Raw genomic sequence first — 26,598 nt, forward strand, 5'->3', positions numbered from 1 at the left:
GGTCCTCACCTGTCTCACTCTCTTCTTAGAGCTCCCGACTCGGAAAATCCCCAGAGTCTGAAGACCTGGAGAGACAAAACGGTGCATCAGATCTACAGCATCAAGTGAGTGAGTACATTTACATGCGCATAATTCGTAAAGTCATAATTTTGATTATTGTGGACACCACTCTCAACTACATGATTAAGCACAGAGCACAAATTACTGTACACGCCTGTTGACTGATGTTTTAAAATCTCTTGATAAGTAAAACAATCTTAAGACTGATGTGTACATTCATGGTTAAACACACCAGCGGTTGTGTACTTTTTGGTGAAGTAAAACTTTCCCACACCATTGACCAGTGGTGGAAAGAGTACTGTTACTTTGCTGATATTTGACTTAAGTAGAAGTAAAAGTACTGGTAGCCTATAAAAATCTACTGAAGTAAAATTAAAAGTGTCTTATTTAAAATGTATTCAGAGGAAAAGTTACTTTTTAGAGAAGAGAACGTTGTCAGATGTGATCTTTTCCATGTGATTCTGGATTCTTTTAATTGGAAAATTTGGAATTACAAAATAAAGTGCATAAACAAAGTTCATCCAGTTTCTGTTGCTTATGGAGAGTCAACAAAATCGGTTCTCTGTAATGGATGTGATTTAAAATGTAGCTAAGTACAACACTTCAGTGAAAACATACTTAAGTAAAAATACACAAAACAGCTATTCAATTACAGTAACTTGACTGAATGTAATTAGTTACTTCCATCATAGTGACCAGTTGATTCATTAAAAAAATTCAACCCACACTTCTTGAATTTAAGGCTTCTAGTTTTTAGGGCTCAATTAATTCGGGGACACAAAATGGCGCGAGTGACATCGGCCCGCCGAGAGGAACCGGCGGCTCACCGTTGTTCTCGATGTGGCTGCAGCAGCGCTCCAGCACCCGGGGGACCTGCCTGTAGATGGGGTTCAGGCTGAGCTTGGTCTGGGTGCGCCCCCCCGACGAGCCGCCGCCCGGAGACTTCTTCAGCTCCAGCTCCGCCGGGTGGGACAGCTGCAGAGCCTCCAGCAGGCGGGACTGACTCTCCACCAGGTCAGAGATGGAGTCTACTGACAGACCGCCCTGCAAGGACGGGGGGGGGGGGGGGGTTGGGGGGGGGGAGAGGGCGAGAGGAGAGAAGGGGAGGGGGAGGGAGAGAGAGAGAGAGAGAGAGAGAGAGAGAGAAGGGGAAAGATTGGGAGAGAGAGAGAGAGAGAGAAGGGGGGAGAGAGAGAGAGGGAGAAGGGGAGAGAGAGAGAGAGAGAGAGAGAGAGAGAGAGAGAGAAAGCAAGGGGGGGACAGAGAGAGAGAAAGTGGGGAATAGAGAGAGGGAAAGAGAGAGATGGAGAAAGAGGGAAAAGAGAGAGAGAGAGAGAGAGAGAGAGTAAGCATTGTAATCTCAATACAATAGACACAGTCACATTTTTTGTTTGAATGTTCAAAACACAACCTTCCTTAAAGAGACTTATTATTTTAATAGTTTTCAGGTTTTGATACCTAGCTCTCTGCTCTCACCCAAGAACAAAAACTACACCATGTGCTTGGAGAAGATGATAAAACTGCAACACCTGCCACTGAATTTGTAACTGCTTGCCACATGACTAGAGAACACTTTTAGTTCAGCATTGTTTACTATTGTGTGTATGTATTATAATTAGTAATTGTATGTGCAGTAGTGTAAAAGTAACTATGGAATGCTGATGTCGTCAAAAACCCTCTGATCTGTTGAATAATTTATGATGTCATCTTGCCTTTGTTGTATTTGTTGTTTTATTGTATGCTTTGGCAATATGTACACATGTATGTCATGCCAATAAAGTCTCATTGAATTGAATTGAATTGAATTGAATTGAATTGAATTGAATTGAATTGAATTGAGGGAGAGAGAGAGGGAGAGAGAGAGAGGGTTAGGGTTTTTAAAACAAAGTGCTACAAAGTGCTTTCCAAACTAGTTATGATAAATAAATACACTAAATGAATACATAGAACAGAAAACAAGAGTAGATTAAAAATGACACCAGACGGGAAGTAAAGATAAAAAGCAGAATAAGAATATAAAGAGACAGACAGGGCTACATACCGAGTTTAAAAAAAATGAAGACATAAAAGACAAATGAAATGAGACATGGGGATAAAGATAAAATAAAATATAAGGAAACAGACAGGATATTACGAACAGGGATAAAAAACAAAAAAAAAGGGACATAAAAGAAGATCATATTTAGTGAAGGGAGAGGGAGAGAAGGAGAGAGGGGAAAGAAAAGGAGGGAAAATGTTTTAGAGAAGGAAAAGATAAAGATCAGGAGGATAACTGACAGGAGAAAATGGAGAGAGCGTTTGGAAGACGAATGGCAGGAGAGAAGAAAACAGAGAAGAAGAAGGAGTCGATTTTTCTGACTCATCCCGGCATCGCTGTCCAATAAATATTTTTATGAGTTGAAAATGAATATAAATCACTTTTCTAATGTTTTCTTATAGCCGTCACCTGTCTGAGGAATGTCTCACAGCGCTGTGACCCGGCGGCCGGCAGGCAGGCTCGGCTCTCAGAAGATGTTTATTGGAATTGAATCTGAAGCGTGTAAAATACTTGTGGAGTAAGCTGCTGTGATAAACATGCAGGCTTGTCTTGTCTCTGTTGAGCCTCCAAGAGTGAGAATCACACAGTCTTGTAGGAGATTTGAGTCTGACTGGGCTAGATACACTCTAAAAATACAGAAATATACCGTATGTCCTCTAATATTGGCCCGGGCCTTTATTTACCTCAACTGCAGAGGGTACCAGGCCTTTATTGGAAGCAGGCTTATATTAGAGACAGGCCTTTATTTCTAATTCCCTCTGTTTGATAAGTATATTTGCTCATATTTTAGTACGAAGCCTCCTTGTTTTCTGATCTGCTTCTGTTGGGGTTCGTTAGGTTGCTCCAGAGACTTCCGCCGGCCGAGCCATCTTGTGGCATACTGCCATCTTGTGGCACTTGTACGTTACTACAAACTACAGTTACATTATATAACAGGCACCAGGAGTTTACCAGTATCCACCGTTGTTTTTTCCTTTGTTTTTTTCCCCGGCCGGCCTTTGTTTTTTCATGTTGGCCATGGCCCCGGCCATTATCGGAGACCCGGCTTTTAATTGACTATTAGAGGAAATATGGTATATATACAATTTCGTTGAACATATGTATAAATTGGTTTTTGGTCATGAAATAGACTGACAAGGTGAATCCAGATTAGCTAAGATCTCTTTTGATTTCACTCTATTTGCTATTTCTAACCACAACAAGAGAATGGTCCGATAAGGTAGATTAGTTTCCATATTTAGCTAACTGTGACACAGTAAACTGTATTTAGCTCTAGCTTCAACTCCAAAACACTCCAAGTTGTCGGTTGAGCAGTGTCAGCTCCGTTAACCGGAACAAACTGTTGTTTTTTGGGTTTGTTAGTGAGCTACCGCTAAGCTAATATAGCAAAGCAACTAATGTACATGTTAACATGCAACAACCCAAGGGAGGTGAAATAATGAGATAGACAGGTGGATATGATGCTGGTTCAAACTCCAAGTCTTTCTGTATTCAGAAATGTTACTGTAGAGATTGTAAGCTGATGAATGTTAAGCTACAAGCAGCTTGGGTTGTTGCTCAAAGACACTGACACAGCCTCATCATCAGCACACTGACACTCTGATGAATGATGTAGTCTATATGACGTCCTTGGCTATGGCTCAGTGAAATAAACAGGTGCTTGGTTTTTTACAATTTTTTCAAGATAACACACTGACACGGGTATGATTATACTATGAGCGTTGTGTTTATCATAGTTTTCAAAGACTATCGTGTAGGTTTCTATGAGTGGGAGGGGGGCTTCCCTGTGTTACCGGACAGGCGGAGCAGGAGGCTAGCGAAGTTCTGGTTTCTACTAATAGGGATCATGACGGAAAACATGTTATTTTGGCTCAGGGTTCAAAATACCTTTAACCATTTCCATGTTATTGCTGTCAGTAGTGTGAACTATTAAATAAGACGATGAACGACGCCCAAAACAAACTCAGGAACAGCTCAGCAGGATAAGTAGCTGGTTTATCAGTCACTGCCTGGTTTGATCACTGATGGGAAATAAAAACCAGTCTGCTAAGTGTTTAACATGAGCATATAGACAGGCCGCTCCAAAGAAACCCAGTGCATGTACATATAGACATGCACAATACATACAGTGAGACACACAACACAAAATCAATCAAATGTATCAGTGATGAATTTATCAGTTTTCAGTCAAAACAGCACAGCAATTTAACATGTCTATTGAATTCTGTTGAGTCGGCCAAGATGCAAGTTTAAGAAAGCTCAGTCACTGTTGCCCGAGAACTGAAGACCTCCAACATGGCCGCCAGGGAGGGCCATTATGTCACCCTAAGGCCCTTCATACTCCTTCTCTAGTCCAAGTAAGGGAAGCTGGCTTGCTGGGCTTCTCTTACTCCCGAGTTGCTTGAAAAAAAATAAAAACCACTCGTGTCCTCACAGCAACTTCTCCCCACAACTTTCTTTCCCTCAGCTATTTATCTTGTTCCAGCCATTAAGTTTAACCTTTCCTGCTCCTTTCCTGTGTGTGTGTGTGTGTGTGTGCTCCGTCTCCCTGTGGGACGGGCGCAGGGAGAACGCTGCTGCGCCCCTCATCCATCAGGCCAGGCGTTCCCAGCTGAGTGTGTTTCTGTATCTGTCGTCACACATGTAAACAACCAGGCAGCTGGGAGAGGATGAGTCAGCAGCCACTTAGCATGGGAGAGATGGAAACTCTCTCTCTCTCTCTCTCTCTCTATCAATCAGTGTTATCATAGTAAATTCAACAGTAAACAATTACTCGCAGTCAGTGATCAAATATCCATCTCCATCCACAAAAATTATTTCTATTTCTTTAAGTAAAGCTTCAATGTATGCTTTGTTTCCTTGAAAGTCTTTATCCTCATATAACCTGCAGTATATCAGCTTGATGCTGCTTACTATGATGATACTATGAATTTATGTCATATAAAGTTTTTGGATTTCGGATCAAAATGTGTACATGAGGAGAACATTTAGACTCTTATCTGACCCTAAATTATGTGTATATTTTCTTTGCATCTAAAATGTGCTTTCATCCCAGAAATGTCAACTGAATTTACAGAAAACAAAACAAAACAAAAAAAACAATTTCACAGCTGTAAAATACTTCCAGTCGGCCTGCATATTTACAAACCATTATTCTCTGTTGTCATACTAGTGTTAGACGATCTTGTGCACATCTTGTGTTTTGTCATTTATTCCCTAAAATGCAGTAGTCATTAAAAATAAGCCACTAGTACTTGTATTTTTAAGTCCATAGTCATATTTGGCCAGCTAGTCACTACTGTAATCTTAAAAATAAGTTGTAAAATTAGTTGCTATATAATAGATACTAGTTTTAATTTAATCTAATTGAATAGATACTAGTGACTTATTTTATAGTTTTTACTAGTCACTTTTCTGTTTTTACTGGTAACAATTTAATAAGTAAGTAATTAAAGTTGAGCAAAGAGTCAAGCACATTACAAGGATCAATAAAGTATCATATCATATTATTGTGTGTGTGTGTGTGTGTGTGTGTGTGTGCCTGCCTCCTGTGTCTGTCTGTCTGTCTCTCCATCAGTCTGTCTTCCAAATATGTGTGTGTGTCATTACCAAATATCCATTCCAGTAGTATGTGTGTTATTTACCATGCTGACTGCATTTGATAACTGGTTGGGGTTCAGTTATTGGGTCATTCAGTGTAATGATATTCATTACAGGCTTAAGATAACAACTGTTTCCAGGTCAGTGTGGAGAAAATAATAGGGTGTTATGGTCTCAAGCAGAGAAGGGACATTTAGAGAGGATATTACACACACACACACACACACACACGCACACACACACACACACACACTCGTATGCACAAGAGCAGAAACATGCACACACCTTTGCACAGAGAGGCAGACAGACATTACAAACACACACACACACACACACACACACAAATATAAACACACACACAGACAGCACCAATAGTATTTGTCTTCCAAACATGCGCTGTGTACAGACTGTGGAAACAAATAGAAGAATTAGTTACTGAAAATGTTTAGCGCTGGAGATGCAGCCAGAGATTGTACACACACACACACACACACACACACACACACACACACTCACACATGCAGTGCTGACCCTGGATGACACTAAAAACTGGCAGAAAGAAATTCAGCCAGTTGCCAATCTTCGCTATGAGAATTTAGTTACCTAGCATTACTGATTCTAATCTCTCTAAAACAAAAACAAAAAACAAGCAAACAGTTGATTAAATGAGGAATTTTGGCCAAAGCAGAGATGAAATTCAAGACTTAAAGCTGTGATGCTTGGAGCTGTAAAAAATGTGAACGAAAGCAGAATAAATGTCATTCATGTCACACACACACACACACACACACACACAAATCACGGACATAAATTAATGAGGGCTCGGAGCAAAAATGCACTTGAAAGTTCATAAAAGGCCCATGAAATTAAAAGTGAGGCGTCAGAAAATGCCCTCAATAATTTGGAGTATCCTTTTCTGCAATTCATCCTGTTCACTTTTTTTTGGTGAGTTGCCAAATATTCACACATGAACGTGACTACTGACCCCCGCGGGCCAAATCTTAGTGGTACAAATTGAGTGGGTTTTTTTGCCAATATGCAATGAAAATTTTATTATTTCATAGTACAATAAATCTGCCCTGAAAAAGACCAAAATGTGTAAAAATAAGATCATGGGAGCAACAAATGCCTTAAAAATGCATACATACTGTATATACTGTATGTACAGTACTGTGCAAAAGTCTTAGGCATATGTCAAAGATATCCATAAAGTGAAGATGCTTTCAAAACTAATGAAATGAAAAGTTTCTGAATATCAAAAATTTACCATTAACAGTAGTCTACTGACACACTAATGCAGAAAACAAATAAACATCTAAGACTTCTAAGAAATGTATATAAAAAATCTAGGGCGCCTAAGACTTTTGCACAGTACTGTATGTGTGTGTGTGTGTGTGTGTGTGTGTGTGTGTGTGTAGTCACTCACCCTCCTCTGCCCTCGGCCTGTATTATCCAGGAACGTGGGCGACAGCGGTTTGTTCTGGGACTCGAACACCGGTGCCGGCGCCACCGAGTTGTGGGACGGCGACCCGGGACCCACTCCTCCTCCTCCTCCCACTCCTCCTCCTCCTCCTCCTCCTCCTCCCCCGGTGAGCGACGCGGAGCCGACCAGTGCCTTGCTCCCGTTGAAGAACACCCGCTTCTCGGCCCGGAAGCGCAGGACGCTGGCCTCCAGGTCCAGGCAGTCCCGCCGGCTCTCCTTCAGGGCGTCCTGCCGCTGCTTGTAGGCCCGGTCGTTGGCGATGACCTGGGACAGCGGGATGCCGAACGCCTTGGGGGCCGATTCTGAGGGAGAGAGGGAGAGAGGGAGAGAGGGTTTATTTATTTGGGTTGATTTGATCAGTTTGGGGGGGGGGGTTTCGTATTCACATGCTGCTGTTACTGAAAACCTTCTGAATACCTTCTGAGGAGATTTAGAGAGAGAAAAGAAAGTATTAATTATTGATTTCGTTTTATAGAGGGTGACAATACATATCCACCTTTTGAAGTGGTTGTGATTGATAGCACAAAAAAATAAATAAATAAAATACTCTCACATATTTTATTATATCATCAATGTGATGTTCATTCCATACGGAAGAGGATAAGGGCCACATGTGAAAAATGTATTTGAGTTCTGAGTTTAAAGTCATAATTCTGAGAATAAAGTCATAATTCTGAGTTTAATCTCAGAATTATGACTTTAGTCTCAGAATTCTGATTTTATTCTCAGAATTCTGACTTTAAACTCAGAACTCGAATCAATTTTTCACATGTGGCTCTAATCCTCTTCCGTAATTCCAGGAGTTATTTTGTAACGAAATGTTGTAATTTACTTTTTTGGTGTTTCCGCTTTCCCTCAACCTGCCTCGTCTACTTCTACTTAAGTTAGTGATTTCCTACATTTCCCAGAATGCCTTTCCACAACCCCCCAGAGAACAAGCCTGAACTTGTTGAATTCAGCTTTACGTGAAGGTGGAGAGAGAAATACCAATAGTGATAGAGCAAGAGAGCGAGAGCTTTTCCAGTTGAGAAAAAGCAAGACTCATGCCTTTTACTCAAAACCCCAACCTGTCTCTCTGCTGCATTGCATTCTGGTCTCTCTCCTGCTCCTGTGGGTGGAGAAACTGGTCTCTTTCCTCTTCTACGGTGGATTTCTCCCTGTGTGATTGTTGAACGTCTCTCGGTGCAAAATGGCGGCTCTAGAAAGAAGCCCTCGCTCTTTGATTCTGAGGGACTGACGTTTACCGCTGATGTTTTAGATCCTGAAACATTTTCTCATATCAAACTCCACTGTAGCTGCTGGAAAAATCTCAATGTGACTTCACATCATCTACCTTTGCCTGGTTATCCACGGGAAATAAGAAAAATACGGACCCAGAAATGTAAGGTACATCGCCAATAGCTGTTTTTTTAATATTTTGTAAATGTTTTAGTGTGGATTTTGCCTTTAAAGGACAGTCGGTAGCGACTCTGATGTAACCGATATTAAATGACAAACTCAAGGTAATATTTCCTCCTCCCAAAATGGATTTATAGTGTTTTGGAAAAGAACTCTTCAAGTGTGTGTTATTGTATGATGTCTCCTCTGAACATTTATCAATACACCGGGTCTGATGTAGCTCCCATGTGCTATTTAACTATGCAGAAATCTGGCTCGGATGTCAGAAGAAAGACATGTGGGAGAGGATTAATTTGGTTTAATTTGACAATTCGGACAGTCGTGATTGCATACTTCTGTCTGACCTGGGAGAGACAGACTCTAAATGCCTCGGGGGCTGATTTATAAGAAGAAAGAATCCACGTATTTGGTTTTATTTAACAAATAGGAGTCGGTTGTTGGTTGTTTGCTGTTAGTCGGCTCTTTCTTTAGCAGATACACAGAAGAGAGGGATGCTGAAGGGGTTTTGTTTTTCTCTGCGGGAGGCAGGGAGGGAGAGACGGAGGGGCACAAACTGCAAGGAAAGAAGCCGCAGGATCATATATTTGATATCGCATTTCACAATCGCATCCTGATGCCTTTTGCAGGCCGGGGAGGGAAAGACACGGAGAGGTGCAGATGGAAGGGATGCAATAAAAGCCGGGCATATTATTTATTTGAAGTCTCATTTAAGTGCGGCTTCGGTGCCAACTCCGAGGGAGGGAGGGGGGGGGGAAATCACTAACACCACTAGAATTAAGTCTAATTTTCTTCCTTTTTCCCCACTTAAGCTGGAGGTTTACACGGCCGTTTAAAGAGCCGAGAGAGTTTCATAACACTCAGGCTCTCGAAACCTGTTAAAAAACAATCCCCCAAAATAGATCGGCAGCAAAAACAGAAATAAGCGTTCTTGTCTTCTTTCCTGTGAAAACATTTTTTTGGCAGATTAATGGACTCCTTCGTCTGACAGCATGTGATGCTCTTGAATGTGCGGTCCAGGCGGGACAGGAGGCCGGAGCGACTCTCATAGTATTTACGTTGACGCATTCCTCTCCGCTGATACTATCTCGACCCAAACAGGAAGATGCTGCGTCTTTTATCTTCCTCCAGAGGCTTCGGGGTGAAACTCTTTAATAGTCACATGATTATGTAACGCTTTAATGCATGCTGTGTTGCCTTTTGTGCTCAGTTAAATGGATAACTTGTATCTCCGTATCTTTCCTTTATGTATTAACAAAATGGGTTATCTAATTTGGGAAATCCGGACACAATCATAATAATTCTCTCTTCCATCTTCCATTCAAAGGTGAAGTGGAACTAGGAACAAAACTTAAAGCTCCATATTCTCCACTTTCCAGTGTTATTTTCTGTCTTGAGGTCCATTCAAAGCTGTGTGTGTGGTGTCATGAACCAAAAACACTCTCAATCCATTTTTACACGTTCATTTTCCAACATCTCTCTGAGCCTTACCAAGAACAGGCTGTTTCTGTCGCCGTGTCTTTAAGGCTCATTAATATTAACGACCCGTGTTAAGAGTGAAACGTGAGACGCTGCGGCCCGGTAGCTACAGGTAGGGAAAACTCTCCGGTAATAAACAATGACAACCGCTCAACCGCTTTGAAAAAAACACTTTGTTAGTCTATTATTTCTTACAGAAATGATAATGAGCGAACCTTTGTGACGCCACAAAGTTACGGAAGTCCAAACGGCTCGTTTAGAGGCTCGCTTTTCTAATATGGATTGTGTGGATTTAGTTGCTGACCGTGCGTTTTGATACTTTCACCATGTTTAGATAGACCATCCAACTCCTTTATCATCACAGAGGCAAGGGGAATCCTGTTTTATGGGACCTTTAAAAGACTGTGAGAATTTGAGAAGCGGATGTTTGCTCGAATGTGATATCCACTATTAAACTTTTTCAACATGTGTCATCGCATTGCAGGTCTGGTTTGTGTCGTCACCACACTCAGTTACTCATTTCTCGTAAACAATGAATGGAGGCAAACTATTTGCTTTGTGAAAACATGTCTGGTGTGCAACTGGCACACTGCGAAAACTGACAGACTTGTTCAGTTATTTTATCTTGTATCCAGACTTATCAAGCTTATTTTTGGATTTGTTTTAGTGAAATCATCTCACTGCACTGGCAGATTATTTGACCGGTTTCAACAAATCTGACTTTTCTTCATTGTTTTGTGATGATTTCCTGAAAGAAGTAATTTTGGCATGAATCAAGTGAAATGTATTGACCCCAGCAAGATTATATGCCAGTGCAGTGAGATAATTTGACTAAAAATATCACAAAATAAGCTTGATAGGTCTGGAAACAAGATAAAATCACTGGACAACTTGCCATTTTTTGCAGTATATAGAGTGTAACTCAAAGAAGAAGCAAGAATAGAAGGAGGATATGAGGATCAAAAGAATGATAGATATCAGTACAAGTAGAGGTGGTGTAAGGATGGAGAGAGTGATGTAGAGAAGACTTAAAAAGAGAGAATGAAGGAAAGTTGAGTTTAGAGTAGGCTAGATAGAGAGAGTGATCGAAAAAGCAGGTGAAAGAGTTAAGAATGACTTCATACGCATTAATAAAATCAATGTGCAACCGTAAACCGTGACACAGCGATCGCACGGCTCCTCACGACACAGATTAGAGGCTCAGGTAGACGAGCGGTGTAAGAATAGACAGAATGGACGGAGAGAGCAGGTAAGAAAGGGATGAAGGTATAATCCTGTTAGAGCGGCCACAGCCACAGACCAGACATCACACTCAGACTGATGCAGGCTCACAGCACTGCCATCGATAGACTGCTGCAGTCTGGGGGAGAGAGGCAGACTGGAGTCCAGCACCGTCACCCCTGCCTGACTCAAACCACGTGATCACTCTTACCTGCACACTGCAAAAAATATCCACCTTATCATTTAGTCTTGTATTAAGGCTTAAAATCAGTCATTTCCCTTGTTTCCAGTTACCCGTTTTGAGATTTTTTCAATTTTGAGAATGTCAGTATCTTGAAATAAAAATGATCCCTCCTCTAGTATCAAAATAATGCCACTTGATTCAAGAAAACTCTTCAAACAGGTTGCTTTGCACTGGAAACAAGAGAAATTATCTCACTATGTGGGCAAATTTTTCCACTTGTTATTAGGAAAACGAGATTTCAAGACCCAGGATTTTCAGGATAAACGGCTTGTTAAGATGGATATTTTTATTGCAGTGACATGTCACTTGATGAAAATCCAGTTTGAAAGGTGAATTGTACATATTTCATCATAGTGAGTTTAGACTGAAGCTGTTGGTATACTTGCAATGAAGCCGAAATTGACACAATGCCACATGCAGATTTGTGTATTCGTATTCCACTCCTACAGTGAGGGCGTATGAAGATTAAAGAAGTAACCGTAAGCTGGGGAAACTGTGAATAGTGGTGACAGAAACTACAACAACTGCTGCAGTGGGAATATGAGGATTTAGGACTCAGAAGGCGTTTGATTGGTCATACAGATGCAGAAATCCTCCAACAAGTTCAGCAAGCCGAGCCTCCAAACAATGAATTTTGGAAGAGCTGACTGCAATGCACCAGAAAAGGAAATGTCTGTCAAAAATTCATTTCTGCAGGAGGTGAACTGCCTAAGACACATGATATCAGCCATGTTACACCTAAACGGTAATTAGTTAACAGTGACACTGCACATTCACTTTAACTTACACTTCACCCAGAGCATCTCACCCACTAATTTCCAACCTCACCATCAATCCCAATGCACAGCTGACACGCCGTCCCATCCCCTGTACTGCCCTGTGTTCTAGTTCATGTGTTATTTTAACTCTTCCTTTGTAGTAAGACAAGACAAAACAGCCATCTGCTCTGCTGCTCGGGCCTTGGCTCGCTCTTTGTTGATGAACTCAGGAGTGAAACCTTTGTTGTCCTGTGTGTGTCGCCCATAAGCCTCTTACACCCTGCAGGTCGGCGTTTAAAGGCATGAGCCGAACCCGCCTCCGTTAAGACAATCAGCTCTAATTGTCCTGTGAAGCTTCAAACCTGGTAAACATGTCCTGGGTGACTGGAGGAGAGCGTATAGTTTAAGGTTCATTAAAGGGGCATTAAGTGATCTGTGACCTTTATCAGCTTATATCAGTGACCAGGGAATTACACTGCAAAAAAATGTCAAGAGTCATTTAGTCTCATATTCAGCCTTCAAATCTTATTTTTCTTTCCAATGCAGCTTCACTTGTTTCAGGAACTTTCTAGAAATGAGTGTCAGTCTGTTGAAACAAGTCAGAATAAGGCAGGTTAGGGTTAGAAAGAAGAAAAATGACACTGAAGAAAATGACACTTGATTCTACAAAAATCTTGAAACAAGTTGATTTGCATTGGAAACAAGTGAAATAATGTAACACCACTAGCAGATTTTTTCACTCATTCTAAGAAGAATTAAGATTTTAGGAGTCAATAATAGACTAAATTACATGTTAAGATGAAGATTTTTTGGAGCGTGCAACAACATCAGCCCTCTGGCCTGTAATCGTCACAAACAATAAAGTCATATTTTCAAAATAGAGACAAGTAAGCTAGCTAATTAGAGCAGAGGTCCAACACAAACGTCTAGTGAAGAGGTGATATATCACCAAGCTAAATGCTGTAATAATAAAACTGCTTTGCCATTTGCTTTTTTGGCTTGAGAACGAGACTTTTTATCCTTCGTAGCTGAAATGTTACACCGGTTGTTTGCTTGGGATTTGTTCCAAAGACAGAGTGCAGGTTTGGAAGTTTTGAAAGACAGAAATCTCAGCACCTGGTGAAGTAATGGTTGAGTCAATGGTATTGATCAACAACTCTATCAAATTATGGTTATTTTGTGCTATGGGACAGTTAAAATCACACTTGTTGCTCCTCAAGTAGCTTTGAAGACAAGAAAATAAATACAAAAAAACTTCTTCTTCTTCTTCTTTAATATAATGTTATGACTAATTATACACATTTTGATATAATCATAAATCTAAAAAGTTCTCTGTTAATTTAAAAGTGAGTGCTCTAGCTAATAATAATAATAATGTGATACTTTATTCACATTATTTTATAGGGAAGTTCTCTGTTGGCATGACCCGTCCCCAGGGAGATCAGAGGTCAAAGGTCAGTCAGCAGAACAGGTTGATAAAAGGTTAGGGAGGCATTACCGCTCACTCTGAACACACACATGACTGCCTGCATGACGACACACACACACACACACACACCTGGTGAGAAGTGTGGTCAGGCAGCCAAGGCAGACTGGCAGAATGCCCTGCAAAGCTTTACAGATACAGGATTGACTCAGCTTGAAATAACTCTCTCTCTCTGGTCATGTGGGCTGTGAATCAGTACTTACGCAGCAACATGGCTATACAATTCACATAAGTTATATCCAAAAAATAAAAACAAAATCCACCGGACTTATCAACTTATCCGCTGGACTATCCGAGAGGTTTCATCAGTTCTGCTTGGTGGAAATGTCTTCAGAATGTTAAGTCCAGTGGATTTTGTTTGTATTTTTTTTGACATCTTACTACCGGGATGACTGAAATGAACCTATGCAGACATACAGTGTAAGATATACCACTATAACTCACTCATTTTTAGATACAAAACTGCCTCGCACACTGTGGAGAAAGTATCCGGCTCTATGATGTCAATCATCATCGAACACTGTGATCGGCTCACTGAATCATTCAAAATAAGAGTTAAGAACAGCAGTAATTGAAAAAGAGATCTCCCCAATTGGTTTTCTTGCATTCCAGGAGACCAAGGGCAAATTTGTGAGTCTCCTGACATCTTTTTGAAACCTCACTGGTATCACTCTGCATTTAAACAACTTTTCTTCTCACTCTCTCTCCCGATGCCATTCTCTCTCTCCTGCAGCTTTATACTCTTATTTCCCTCCTTGATGTTGGAGCCTGATCTGCCCGGGCCTCATCCACGTGTTCCTCCATCAGGTGCCAGGCTCAAACGCAGCGATAAGCTCCTTGGCAGGTGCTTTGTTGTGGGCTGGCTGCCAGCTGGAGGCTAACAAGCTAACTGGCTAAGTGGGCTAGCTGCAGGTACGAGCTAATGGTCACTGGCTACAGGCTACTTAGCAACAAGTGTGTATTAGTAGCATAGCTAATAGCTAATGATCAATATAAGTGCACAACAGATTGTGAGGCTACAAAGTTTACCCAGCAGATAACAAATGGTCACTTGCTAACTTGGCCTGGGGCATCGTGCATCTTTTAAACAGCTTTTAAAGTACATTTTCATATAGTTATGCTACTTTCTATCCCTTAAAAAAAGAAGTTTACTTCAGTGCACTTTCAGTATAAAATGATCAGGTATACTTCTACTTTACTTTTGTTTTCCTTAGAAAGAATGAGTTCACTTGCAGTTGGTGTATATTTTAGTACACTCTTAGTATTTTTGTGAGTCAACTTCAAGTTTACTAAAAATATACAGGTATAAACTTAAAGTGTTTCAGTCCCATCAAGTATGCTAGTAGTGCTAGTAGTACTTTGAGTTAACTTTAAGTAAATTTAGCCAATTTAGTCCCAACAGGTAACAAAAAAGTATACTTATAAGAACACTTACAGTTCCCTAAAGTTTGTATACTTTTTACACTTAAGTATACTACTTTTTCGTAATTGATTGATCGCTGATTGCTCCTACACAACAGTGAGTTGCATTTCCATTGTCTGTTCTAGCTCTTTCCTGGGAAAAATCCTCTGCCGCACAGGAAGTGATGCGTTTTCTGTTTCCAGCAGCATCAACTAAAGCTCCTGCAGCTTTTACAGGGTTCAATCTCTGGCTCAAAGACACTTCAGCAGGACGGATGCTTGCCGACTCAGGGTCTTGAACTTCTGTTTCTACTCCACTGCACCACCCTGCTGACCCTGTGAAACCCTATGAAACTCAAATAAACACAACATCGCCTGCCAACTTGAACGGTCACATCCATTGAATCCACTTGTTAATTTGTCTTACGCACTGCGTTTTTAATTGCCCGTGTTTGATCAGTAAGCCGGAGCTTAGTCCTCGGTCCTGACGTCTGTTGGCAGGGGGAACCGGGCCGCTGCATGCTGCTGCCTCCTGACATTTGGCCACGTTCTCTGGCGCCGAGCACTGACGACGACAATGCTGGCCGCTAGGACCGATGTGTTTACTTCTTTCAAGTCACAGTTTGGGATTTAGCAGTTGACTGTGGCAGCTTGGAAGTGTTGAATAAGCCTCGGTAACTGGGGGGGGTATAGAGATCTGAGAGGTCTGAGGCTGTGATGTGGTTTTAAACTGCCTCCAGGTGAATTAGGTGTCAGTAGGTTTATTCTCGCATATCGAAATGGTTATTATAAGATAAATTATTCCTTTTGTATAAAGAAAAGTGGTTCACTGATATCTGGTTTAAGGACATACAGTCAAATCAAGAACACTCATACCACAGAACCTTATCTTGTGTTAAACTAACCTAGAAGTCTTAGATCTCATTGTGTACAGTTAATATCAGCTGCATTACTGAAACAGAAAGGTTTAATAACTCTCCTGAAGATGAAAGAACATGTCTGCTCTGTGATTTGGGTGAAACTGAGAATGAGATTCTGATCCTGGCAGTGGAGAAATTCAGCTAATCTGACTGAACGCTTTAAAAATTAAAAAGCAATATGTTTCGGCTGCAGTAGCCGTTTGATCTAGATAGGCTCCTTCTCTGTAAAGTCCTTTGAGACATAAAAGATAAAAAGCTAAAGAAATGAATCAACTTGGCTTGTGGGCGGCAGCATGTTATATGCTGAGAAATGATGGATGAGATCATTCTTTTATGTGTAAATATATACACATTTTATTATTATTCCCATGGACTTTTTTTTCCTATTTGTATAAACACTATGTAACATAGCCATTTATCATCCTGTATTTAGTGTTCTGCATTGTAAATGTTTGCTTTGGCAACATGTACTCTGGTATTTCATTTTGTATTGAATAGCCTTTGTTAGGGTTACATTACTGGATGCATAGTCAATGCTAAATGAACTGAATGACATCCAAAATGGCCACCTCAAGGCCCATGGACCAATCAGATGACAGTATTTAAGCACCTTGGTATTTACCATAGGGTTCCAACCCCTTGAGAACATAAAATCCCATCTTACAGTCAAGAACATTATTGCATATTAAAATATCTAAAGGAAATCTTTAAAATGAAATTCCTCATTCGTACAATTTGAGTAAAGCCTTTTAAAATGAAAGATCCTAAAGCATTTAAGTAAGTCCACTTTTCATCAGCCAAGGAAATTTAAATCGCCTCCTCGCGGGTCAAAAGAGGCCGTGTTGATGCCTAGTAAAAGAAAAGGCAGACAGAAGATGCTTAGCTTCTTTAAAGTGGCAGGAAACCAGTAACCATGGCAGTGAAATCACCATGCTCTCCCCAGTGACCTAAACAGGAACTGATGCTGCCTTCAAGTGCGCCTCCTAAACTCCTACTTCAAGATGCAAAGTCATAAGTACAACTTCTCAGACGTTCAAGTGCTTTTGGTCGGACGTAATAACAAAATGGACCTCAGAACAAAAGTTGGGGTTTTTTTTGGTGGCTGATGTTTTACTTTGGGAATCAAACGGCACAGAGCTACTTTGTCCTGCAGTGACAGAAAATCCATGTCATGTAATTGATGTCTTAATTATTTTATTATAAACAGAAACACACTAGTTAGTTACATGAGATGCCAAACAACAACAACACTACACCAACAAGGACCACAATGGAAATAAGTCTGGACTTTGTGTGTTATTCTTGATAATTATTAGAGATTTAACACAAAATATTGTTTGTTTTCATGTTTTTTTAAAGATGTCAAATAAAGTAAACTAAACGAAATAAGCATATGGTAACAAATTACATGAGTGTTACCATCAGTTATTGCCATGACTGACATGCTCTCTGTCCTCTAACCGTCACATCTGACAAATTCTGGCTTTCCCAGTCGTGTTTACCACTTTGTTGGGTCTTTCATGTGCTTGTAATTCTGATATTTTCGACAGCACTTGAAGGCCGAGTTAGCACACGACTACAGGACAGCAGTTAGCACTTCACTGACGCCCCCTGACTGATGAGACCCCGCTGGACTTGTCCTAACTCAATAGTACAGACAGTAAAACACAGATGGGAAGCTCCATAGCGTGTGTCTGACTGACTGCTCAGGCATGTCACTGCTTTTCTCTAGTGTCTCTGGTCCTGAGGGCGTCGTCTGCTGGGAGTCAGACTAGATATATTTAGACATTGCTTGGTATTCAATACTACTGCTGGCTATTACTCCTTCACCATGCCAGCAGCTGGACGATAATATTGGTCCTTTGGGGCATAGTGAACTTAAAACCTATATTTATTTAACCAGGCAGAGATGTCCTCTGTGTAAACTCCAGTGAGTGAGTGAGGAAAACACAGTAGCCTAGTAACTTCTAGTGAAGCCATGTTTTTTTTGTTTTGTTTTGTGCCACTTTTTCCAGAAATCAGCAGATTGGAGTTTCAGTTCTACAAACATTTCTCAGAGGCAGAGCAGCTCTGGAGGAAGAAATAATCTGATTGGTTGAGTTAAACCTCAGTGGGCGGAGCCAAAGATCAGTTTTTCGGAACACAAGTTAGCCAACCGACAAGTTCTGCTCAAAATATAAATAAAATTAATGAATTCATTTAAAAAATGTCAATGACTTCTTTTTTCATTCAGTCATGTCAGTGACCCTTCATGATATTGAAGGTCAGCTAGCTAACTAGCTAACCTAGATAACTTAGTATGGATAGATTGTATGTTTTCAGTTAGCAGCAGAGCGCTAGGCTTCATAACATTAGCTTCCTCCTCTCTTGCCTCTTGTTTTTTTTCTGCCCCCCAGAGCAGCTCTGTCTCTGAAAAATGTTTCTATAACTAAAACTCCAATCTGTGCCAAATTAAGGAGTAGCGCATCCTGTTGTTAGCATAATTGATCCCTTTTGTTAAAGAGGAAATCTGAGGGGAACCAGCAGGTTGCTGCCCACTGTCTTTAATAACTTTGAACAAATCAAACACTTCTCATCCTCACATTCCTAGTGAATATTGAGAAAATCTATTGGCAAATAATATAAAAACCGTGTTGTTGCAATTGTTCAATTAGATTTTCAGTAAATGTATTGTGAAATGACAATGAATGGAACAGTTTGCTTAAAAAATTTATAAAATACGCAGTTAATAAACATTTTATTTCAATTCCAGACTCTAATAGTAGCCTATTATCAGTTAAGCAGCATCTTTTATTTCAAACTATAGGCCTATTAGTATCTATAATCCCACAATCTAATACCATTTTTCCCTTTTAGAAACATCCAAATTTGTTTTTAAGCAAGCCAACAATTAATCATCTTTTTTAACTTTCTTTCAAAAGTATGTGTAATCTGCTGTTTTCCTCACAGTAACTGGAACAGATTACAGTTACCACTTTGTAATTTTTTTGTAATATGTAAAGTGTTACTCTGCAGGCCCTGAAGGCCACAGTGAGGCCATCAGTGTAGTGGAGGAGTGCAGCCAGGTCCCAATGTTCTGTGTTTTGATTAGTCGGGTTAGCTTCAGATAAGTCTCTCTGTCTAAGAGGCTGGAGGGGGGATTTACACAAGACCTGCATAGATGGCCTGGGAATGTGTGTGCGTGTGTGTGTGTGTGTGTGTGTGTGTGTGTGTTTTGGCCCGTATCTTGCCCCACTGTGATAATCACCTGAGAATAGAGAACATCTCTTTATAAGCGGTTAGGTTCACATAGGAAGATCACCCGGCCACATAGCTTACAGTGGAGAGGGAGAAAGAGAGAGAGAGAGAGGAGAGAGAGAGAGAGAGAGACTAAGGAAGAACACAAGGAGAGAGAGGAGAGAGGGAGAGAGGGAGAGAGAGGTATAACGAGATATAAAGAAGAAGAAGAGAGAAAGACAGAGAGAACAGAAGAGAGAGAAGAGAGACAAAAAGAGGGAAAATGACAGAGAGAGACAGACTGAGATGAAGACATGAAGATGGAGAAATGGAAAGAGAGAAATGAAGAGAGGAAAAAGAGAGAGAGAGAGAGAGAGACCGATAAAGAGAGCGCGAGGGGAACATGAGATAGTTTACATGCGCACAATAATGCAATTATTACCATCAATCCAAGAAAGAAAAGTGTGAGTCTGTTGCTAAGCAATAAGCATCAGAGGGAGAAGGAGAGATCATGATTGATCGATGCCACAGACAACCACAATCAGCACCTACTTAACTCAAGATCTTGAGAAAACCATTTAGTCATTATGTCATGATGGTGTGATAATTAAATTGTGATCACAAGAAAACAATGTGTGATATCTCAAGATAATAAAGATCTGGAGATAACTGGATTAAAAAAATCTATGAGCAACCACAGCCGCTCTCAGCTTCTGTAAAAGACAGACTTTGAAATGATTCCATGTAATAATAATAATAATAATGATAATAATAAATGTATTTATATAGCACCATTCATACATAGAACGCAACTCAAAGTGCTTTACGATGGATTAAAAACAGTAAATGGATTAAAACCATTTCATTGTGGGGTGTGTGAATGTTGGTGTGTTTGGGTTCTTGGGGTTTTGTACTTTTGCTGTTTTTTCTTCAGTTTTTTCCTCCGTTCTTCTTTCTTTTATGTGTATAATGTGAGTGTTCCTTACTGTCATTTTTCTTTGCTATGGTAAAAAATCCTAAAGCGTACACCCATATGCTCATTGTTATGTCGTTTAATACTGTTTTCAATAAAAAATATTTTGCAACCCCCCCCCCCCAAAAAAAAACCCCATTTCATTACATAAAAATTACATAAAAATTTCAAAATCCAAAGTCCTGTTACTTTGAACCATGTCATCATCATCATCATCATCATCATCATCATCATGTCGAGTCCACTGGGGCAAGTCGGGCTTGAACCTCGTAAACCACGCCGCAATCCGAACACCAGCCTTAAAAGCCGATTACTCCCAGTGAATTCGGGGTCCCGGTGTTACGTGTCTCGTGGGTTCGTGTCTAAACGGTGAGCTGGAGGACCTGGAGGACCTGGAGGAGTTGTTTGCGTGTCGGCGGGGTGAAAGAGTGAGGTGATGAAAAGGTAAAAAAAAAACGGCGCGGTGAGGGTGACTCTCTCCACTCACCACTCCGTTTGTACCGAAAACACCGCAGAAAAGAAGCAGAGACAAAGAGCTACGAGCCTGAGTCAGTGAAACATCTATGAGTCAGGCTTTAAACACCACACACACACACACACACACACACACACACACACACACAGCCACTTGTGGTTCGTAAACACATTGTTTCAAGTATGTCATGATTCGCGGTTAGTATTAGTAAATGCCACTGTACGTCAGTGGTGGGCTGAGTGAGACAAGGGACGTTGTGTTTGTTTGAGGCGATTTACAGTAGAGTCTGTGGGTGTTGGGTCATCGTAAAACACACACACACACACACACACACACACACACACACACACATACGCACACACACGCACATACGCACGCAAACACTGATTATTCACAGCAGACAAACTGTGGCCACAGATGGTACAGTGGTTAACCGCATGCCCCTGTGTGTATGTGTGTGTATACGTGTGTGTGTGTGTGTGTGTGTGTGTGTGTGTGTGTGTGTGTGTGTGTACGGTGAACTCACCTCGCTCTTTTTTTTCCTTGGAAAAGGAGTCGAGCTTCCTGCGCAGCGACTTTCTCCGTTTGCGTATTTCTGCAAGACAGAACGACATCATCGAGAAAATGATTAGCAGTGCTTACGTGTGTGTGTGTGTGTGTGTGTGTGTGTGTGTGTGTGTGTGTGTGTGCGTGTGTGTGTGTGTGTACAATGAACAATGAAGACTCCGAACTCCTTGTTCCCAGTCGATGACATTTCTCTATGATGTCTGTCTTTCATTTATTTCGTTATTTGTGTGTGTGTGTGTGTGTGTGTGTGCGCGTGTGTGTGTGTGTATTCCTACTGATCCTACTGTATCCTCTGCTTATTATGAGGAAGAAGGATCACTACACACACACACACACACACACACACACATACACACACAGACACAGAGTCTGAAGCCAGGGTTCGGTATTCGTTAGGATGCCATCTCCATTTCTATGAAATAAGAAAGATGTACAAGTGCATGTGTGTTCACACACACACACACACACACACACACACACACACACACACACACACACACACACACACACACACACAAAAGCATGCGTGCATAAAACAAAGTACATTTGTCTTGCTCATCTGTTCATTAGCTCCAAACAAACTTACATAAGCACCTCCATCTCCTCTTTCTCTCTCTCTCTCTCTCTCTCTCTCTCTTTCTCTCACACACACACACACACATACACACACACACACACACACACACACGGTCCAATTCAGTTATTATCTTTTCTGCTGAGTGCCTGCACCTCTTCCTCAGTTCAGAGCCGCACTAAGAATAGACCAGAATGGACCAGACCATTTCTACATGAAGACATTGTTTATTTGTATAGCCCTTCACTTAATGGCTGCACTGCCCCGGGCACAGAAGACAAGGGGCTGCGGTGTGTGTGTGTGTGTGTGTGTGTGTGTGTGTGTAATATTCTATGGTAATACTTTACTTGGGGTTCTAAGGCATCATAAGCGCACTATAAGCACATTATTATAATCAGAGGATGATATAATTAACACAATGTACAAAAAAACACACACTAGAGAGTTGAATACATTATAAGGCAACTGTATAGTTAATGACATGGTATTAAATTGAATGATAAAGGGAAAATCCACCCTAAAACACAAAAAAAACAGCTATTGGTGTATTTTTGGTGTGTGTATATATCTGCCTACGTGCTAGTGGTCAACCTTATGTATGTGTGTGGGCATTGTTTGCAGTAGCAGCTTTTCAGTGTGTGTGTGTGTGTGTGTGTGTGTGTTGAGTCAGCCGCTCTGTTTTACAAGCTCCACATCCTCCGTCTCTGGCCGGGCTTCACGTGGGAGAAGCCTTTGTTTGGGTTAGAAAAAGCTGCTGTTTAGAAATCACTAATTCAAGGTTGGGTCTGTTTTTTTTTTGTTTTTTTTTTTCGCCTATTAAGGAACGTTCGGCGTTTCCCTGCATCCCAGATTGTCCCATCCGGAAGGAATATTTGGGACGAGGAGGATGGGAATTGTTTTCTTTTTTTTTTTTTTTTTACTCTCCCAGACAGAGGGAATTTTCAGTCGGAAAGACAAATTAGCAGCGGCACAGTGGGAGAGAGAGAGAGAAAAAACAGGAGAGAGAGAGAGAGAGAAGTGTATTGGAACCTAGTGAACATTTGTGTCCACCAGTGTGTGTGTACATGTGAGTGTGTGTGTGTGTGTATGTGTGTATAAGAGGGGTCAAATTCCCATGACTGCAGGAAATTAAAGTTTATTTCTAAAGAACACGGTCCCTCGTGCAAGGGTTAATCTCTTACCAACGCTCCCTGGATATCTGTGTGTGTGTGTGTGTGTGTGTGTGTGTGTGTGTGTGTTCAGTATGCACTCAGTATATGATCTTAAGGCCCATTACATAACACATATTCAAGTCACTCCAGGAGACACAAATAGCAGGAAAATAGGGGCTTCCAAGTATAATACCCTTACAGACATAGCCTACATAGACGTGCTCAGCCATGCGCGCACGTACACACACACACACACACACACACACACACACACAAGATGATTATTTAAAGCACAGAGTGATGGTGGGCTGCAGTGAAGCCAGTCTGTGACCGAAAGGTTTCCAGTTTGAATCCTGAACTAAAAGTCAGGCTAAAGAAAGTGACTGAATTTCTGCTGAGTCGCCCTTGAGCAAAGCACCTCATCTGCAGCTGCTCCAGTGGAACAGCTTAGTGAGAAAAAGTATGGTTTTACTATTTGAACTGTAGTATATACAGTATGAACTTAGAAATCTTCTGCACACCTGAAGCGTTAGTGACAGATTCATAGGAGTGCAGTCAATGAGAATTAAAAAAAACTCCCTAACACTGTCTATACTTGCATATTAAATAGATGTCTTATCTGGCAACGTTGCAGTTATGCCTCAAACGTTGCCAGATAATAAATTCATTTGATATGTAAGTGTAAACAGTGTTCAGGAGTTTTTTTCTTTCTCATTGATTGCAGTGTTTGAAGTAGTAGATAAAGAGACCTTTAAAACCTTTCCTGGTTAAATAAAGGTAAAAACCAGAAATAACCGCCTCGCACTTGTATGCCTGTTGACCTTTGAACTTTTGGATACAAAATGTCATCACTTCATCATTTTATCCTATTAGACATTTGTGTGAAATTCTGTCATAATTAGCATATGAATTCTTGAGTTATGGCCAAAAACGTCTTTTGTGAGGTCACAGTGACCTTGACCTTTGACCTTTGACCACCACAATCGAATCAGTTCATCCTTGAGTCCAAGTGGACGTTTGTGCCAAATTTTAAGAGATATTGTGTTCACGAGAATGGGACGGACGGACGGACAACCCGAAAACATAAAAAACAATGTAAGAAGGGAATAGAAAAGACAAGACAGAATGAGAGAGAGAGACAGAGCAGAAGGGGAGAGAATCTGATCTGAAGGTTAAATTCATCACACTTAATACGGATGCACAGATCAACTGGCCACTAATTCTAACCGGCCAGTAGACGTTTTAAATAGGAGATCAGTGATGCCCGATCACAAAAGCTGTTGAATGTATGACAACAACAAAAAAAATATAATCAGAAACAGATTCATGTATTGGACAAAAGAAACAGTTTCATGCAATGCTGGCAGCGAGAGTAATAACTATGTTTGGATAAAAACTATGATTTATTTCCACAAGGCTGAGCCAGAAATGTCGACAACAATCTGTTAAACACAGCGCTCTGTTGAAATGTAATGACTGTTTATGCTTGCTGTGCACTTTTACATGACTGTCTCAGTAGAAAATGTGGGTAGAAAGAAACATTTCAATCAACAGCTGGCTGATCACACTGTTACAAAATCGATAATCGGAAATCAGCCCCAGAAAACCTGATTGGTAAGAAATATCGAATTTAAATCCAACAGTTTCAAGCTGCAGCTGATTCAAGTAGATGTTGAATGTCGCTTTACTACTTCTAGTGTAAAAATAGATAAATGATAACAAATAATTCCTCCAACAGCTGCATTCAATTTAGCTTTTCAAATGAAACCCCAGATTACGGAGGGATTATCAGATGGGTAGACTATCTAACGAGATCAGAGATTAGAGAGAGGGAAAAGTAGAAACAGTACATACATAACAGATTTAAGAATTAAGAGAGAGAGAGAGAGAGAGAGAGAGAGCGGGGCAAAAACATCTGTCGAAGAAGATGAGGAAAGGAGAGAGAACGAGGGAGGGAGACGGAACGAGGGGAAAAAGAGACCAAAAAAAACGAAGGGGGACAGAGACAGAAAGGGAGAAAGAAAGAGAATGAAAGGAAGAGAGAGAGAGGGAGGGAGAGTCCCTGATGCATGAGAAGGAGCTTCCAGCCACACCAAATAAGAGCAAATCTGTGACTCACAACTCCTGACACATTTCGCAAAGAATTCACCGGACCGTCCTGCCAACGAAACTAATAAACACACACAAAACACACACAGGCTCGCACACACTGTAAAAACTCACAGGGCAATTTAGTGAAATCAACTCACCTTTATCCATTAATAGATGTGTTTGTCAATTTCAAATTAAAAGCGCTAGTTATGAGCTTCATGACTTAAAATCATGAGTTGAAAGAACACCTTATAAAGCGTTCACTGAACTCAACACTGTTAGTTTATTAGCAGACTTCCCAGGATGCATTGCATTCGGTTTAACTTTCCAGAAACTCTTCCTTCTTCTGGTTTGAATGAAGTTACAGGATAGAGACTTGTTATGTATGTATGTTTGGTGAATCATAGGTCAATTTCTGAAAAAAACATGATCAAATCTACTATCTATCTTATCTATGTATCTGGGAATTCACACTCAAGTAAGTTTCTCACTGATGGCAAGTACAATCCAGTACAAGTAAGTGTATTGCAGCTGCATACTATATGCTGAACTGTGTGTTAATCATGTGATACAAGAGGAACTTGAACTAAAACCTAGCAAACCTTGTGAAAAAATAAATAACACTGGATTTCAGTTCATCAATTAATGCATTCAACTTGGAAAACTTATTGACTTAAGTTCACTCAGTTAGCTTTTCTACATTAGAACAACTAACTAATGATCTTTGACCTAACTATTCAGTGCTTCAGTCAACTCACAATTTTATGTTTTGCAGTGCATGAATGTAAATGCACACACACACACACACACACACACACACACACACACACACACACACACACACACACACACACACACACACACACACACACATACATATTCAGCACGCCCGTGAAAACAAGGAGAGGCTTTCTGGTATGGATTACTGTTGGTTCAGAGAGAGAGAGAGAGAGAGAGAGAGAGAGAGAGAGAGAGAGAGAGAGAGAGAGGAAGATAAGGGAAGTGGGCAAGAGATAGTCAAAGAGGTAGAGAGAGATAGAGATAGAGAGGGAGAAAGAGAGAGGGTGAAAAGAGAGGGGAGAGTGAGGAATGAAAGGTGAGGCGAAAGGTGAGGGAGTGTGGGAAAAGACAGGAGAGAGAGAGATAGTCGAAGAGATAGAGATAGATAGAGGGAAAGAGAGAGAGAGAGAGAGAGGGTGGAAAGAGAGGGGGAGAGAGGAATAAAAAGTGAGGAAGAGTGGGAAAAGATGAGAGAGAGAGAAAGAGATGGAGAGACAGGGAGATAAAAAGAAGAGGAGGATAAGAGCAGGTGAGGTGAAAGGTAAGGGAGTGTGGGAAAAGACAGGAGAGAGAGAGAGAGAGAGAAAGAGGAAGATAAGGGAAGTGAGCAAGAGGTAGTTGAAGAGGTAGAGAGATAGAGGGAGAGAGAGAGAGAGGGTGGAAAGAGAGGGGGAGAGAGGAATAAA

General features: G+C 40.8%; 1 protein-coding gene across 1 annotated transcript in view; it reads right to left on the reverse strand.

Moving 5' to 3' along the window:
* The window catches only part of arhgap36 (Rho GTPase activating protein 36), an 88,546-nt gene that overhangs the window by 9,768 nt on the left and 52,180 nt on the right, over positions 1-26,598 (reverse strand). Inside the window, exons 3-6 of the mRNA XM_071526503.1 lie at positions 21,276-21,344; positions 7,125-7,483; positions 888-1,104; positions 10-65 (exon numbers count right to left, since the gene is read on the reverse strand). Coding sequence (XP_071382604.1) covers positions 10-65; positions 888-1,104; positions 7,125-7,483; positions 21,276-21,344 — 701 coding nt within the window. The remainder of the gene's footprint in view (positions 1-9; positions 66-887; positions 1,105-7,124; positions 7,484-21,275; positions 21,345-26,598) is intronic.

This window comes from Centroberyx affinis, unplaced genomic scaffold, assembly GCF_046629955.1.
Source record: "Centroberyx affinis isolate AG114_WGS23_722 - 3 ecotype Tasmania unplaced genomic scaffold, CSIRO-AGI_Caff_v1 ptg001416l_1, whole genome shotgun sequence".
NCBI lineage: Eukaryota > Metazoa > Chordata > Actinopteri > Beryciformes > Berycidae > Centroberyx > Centroberyx affinis.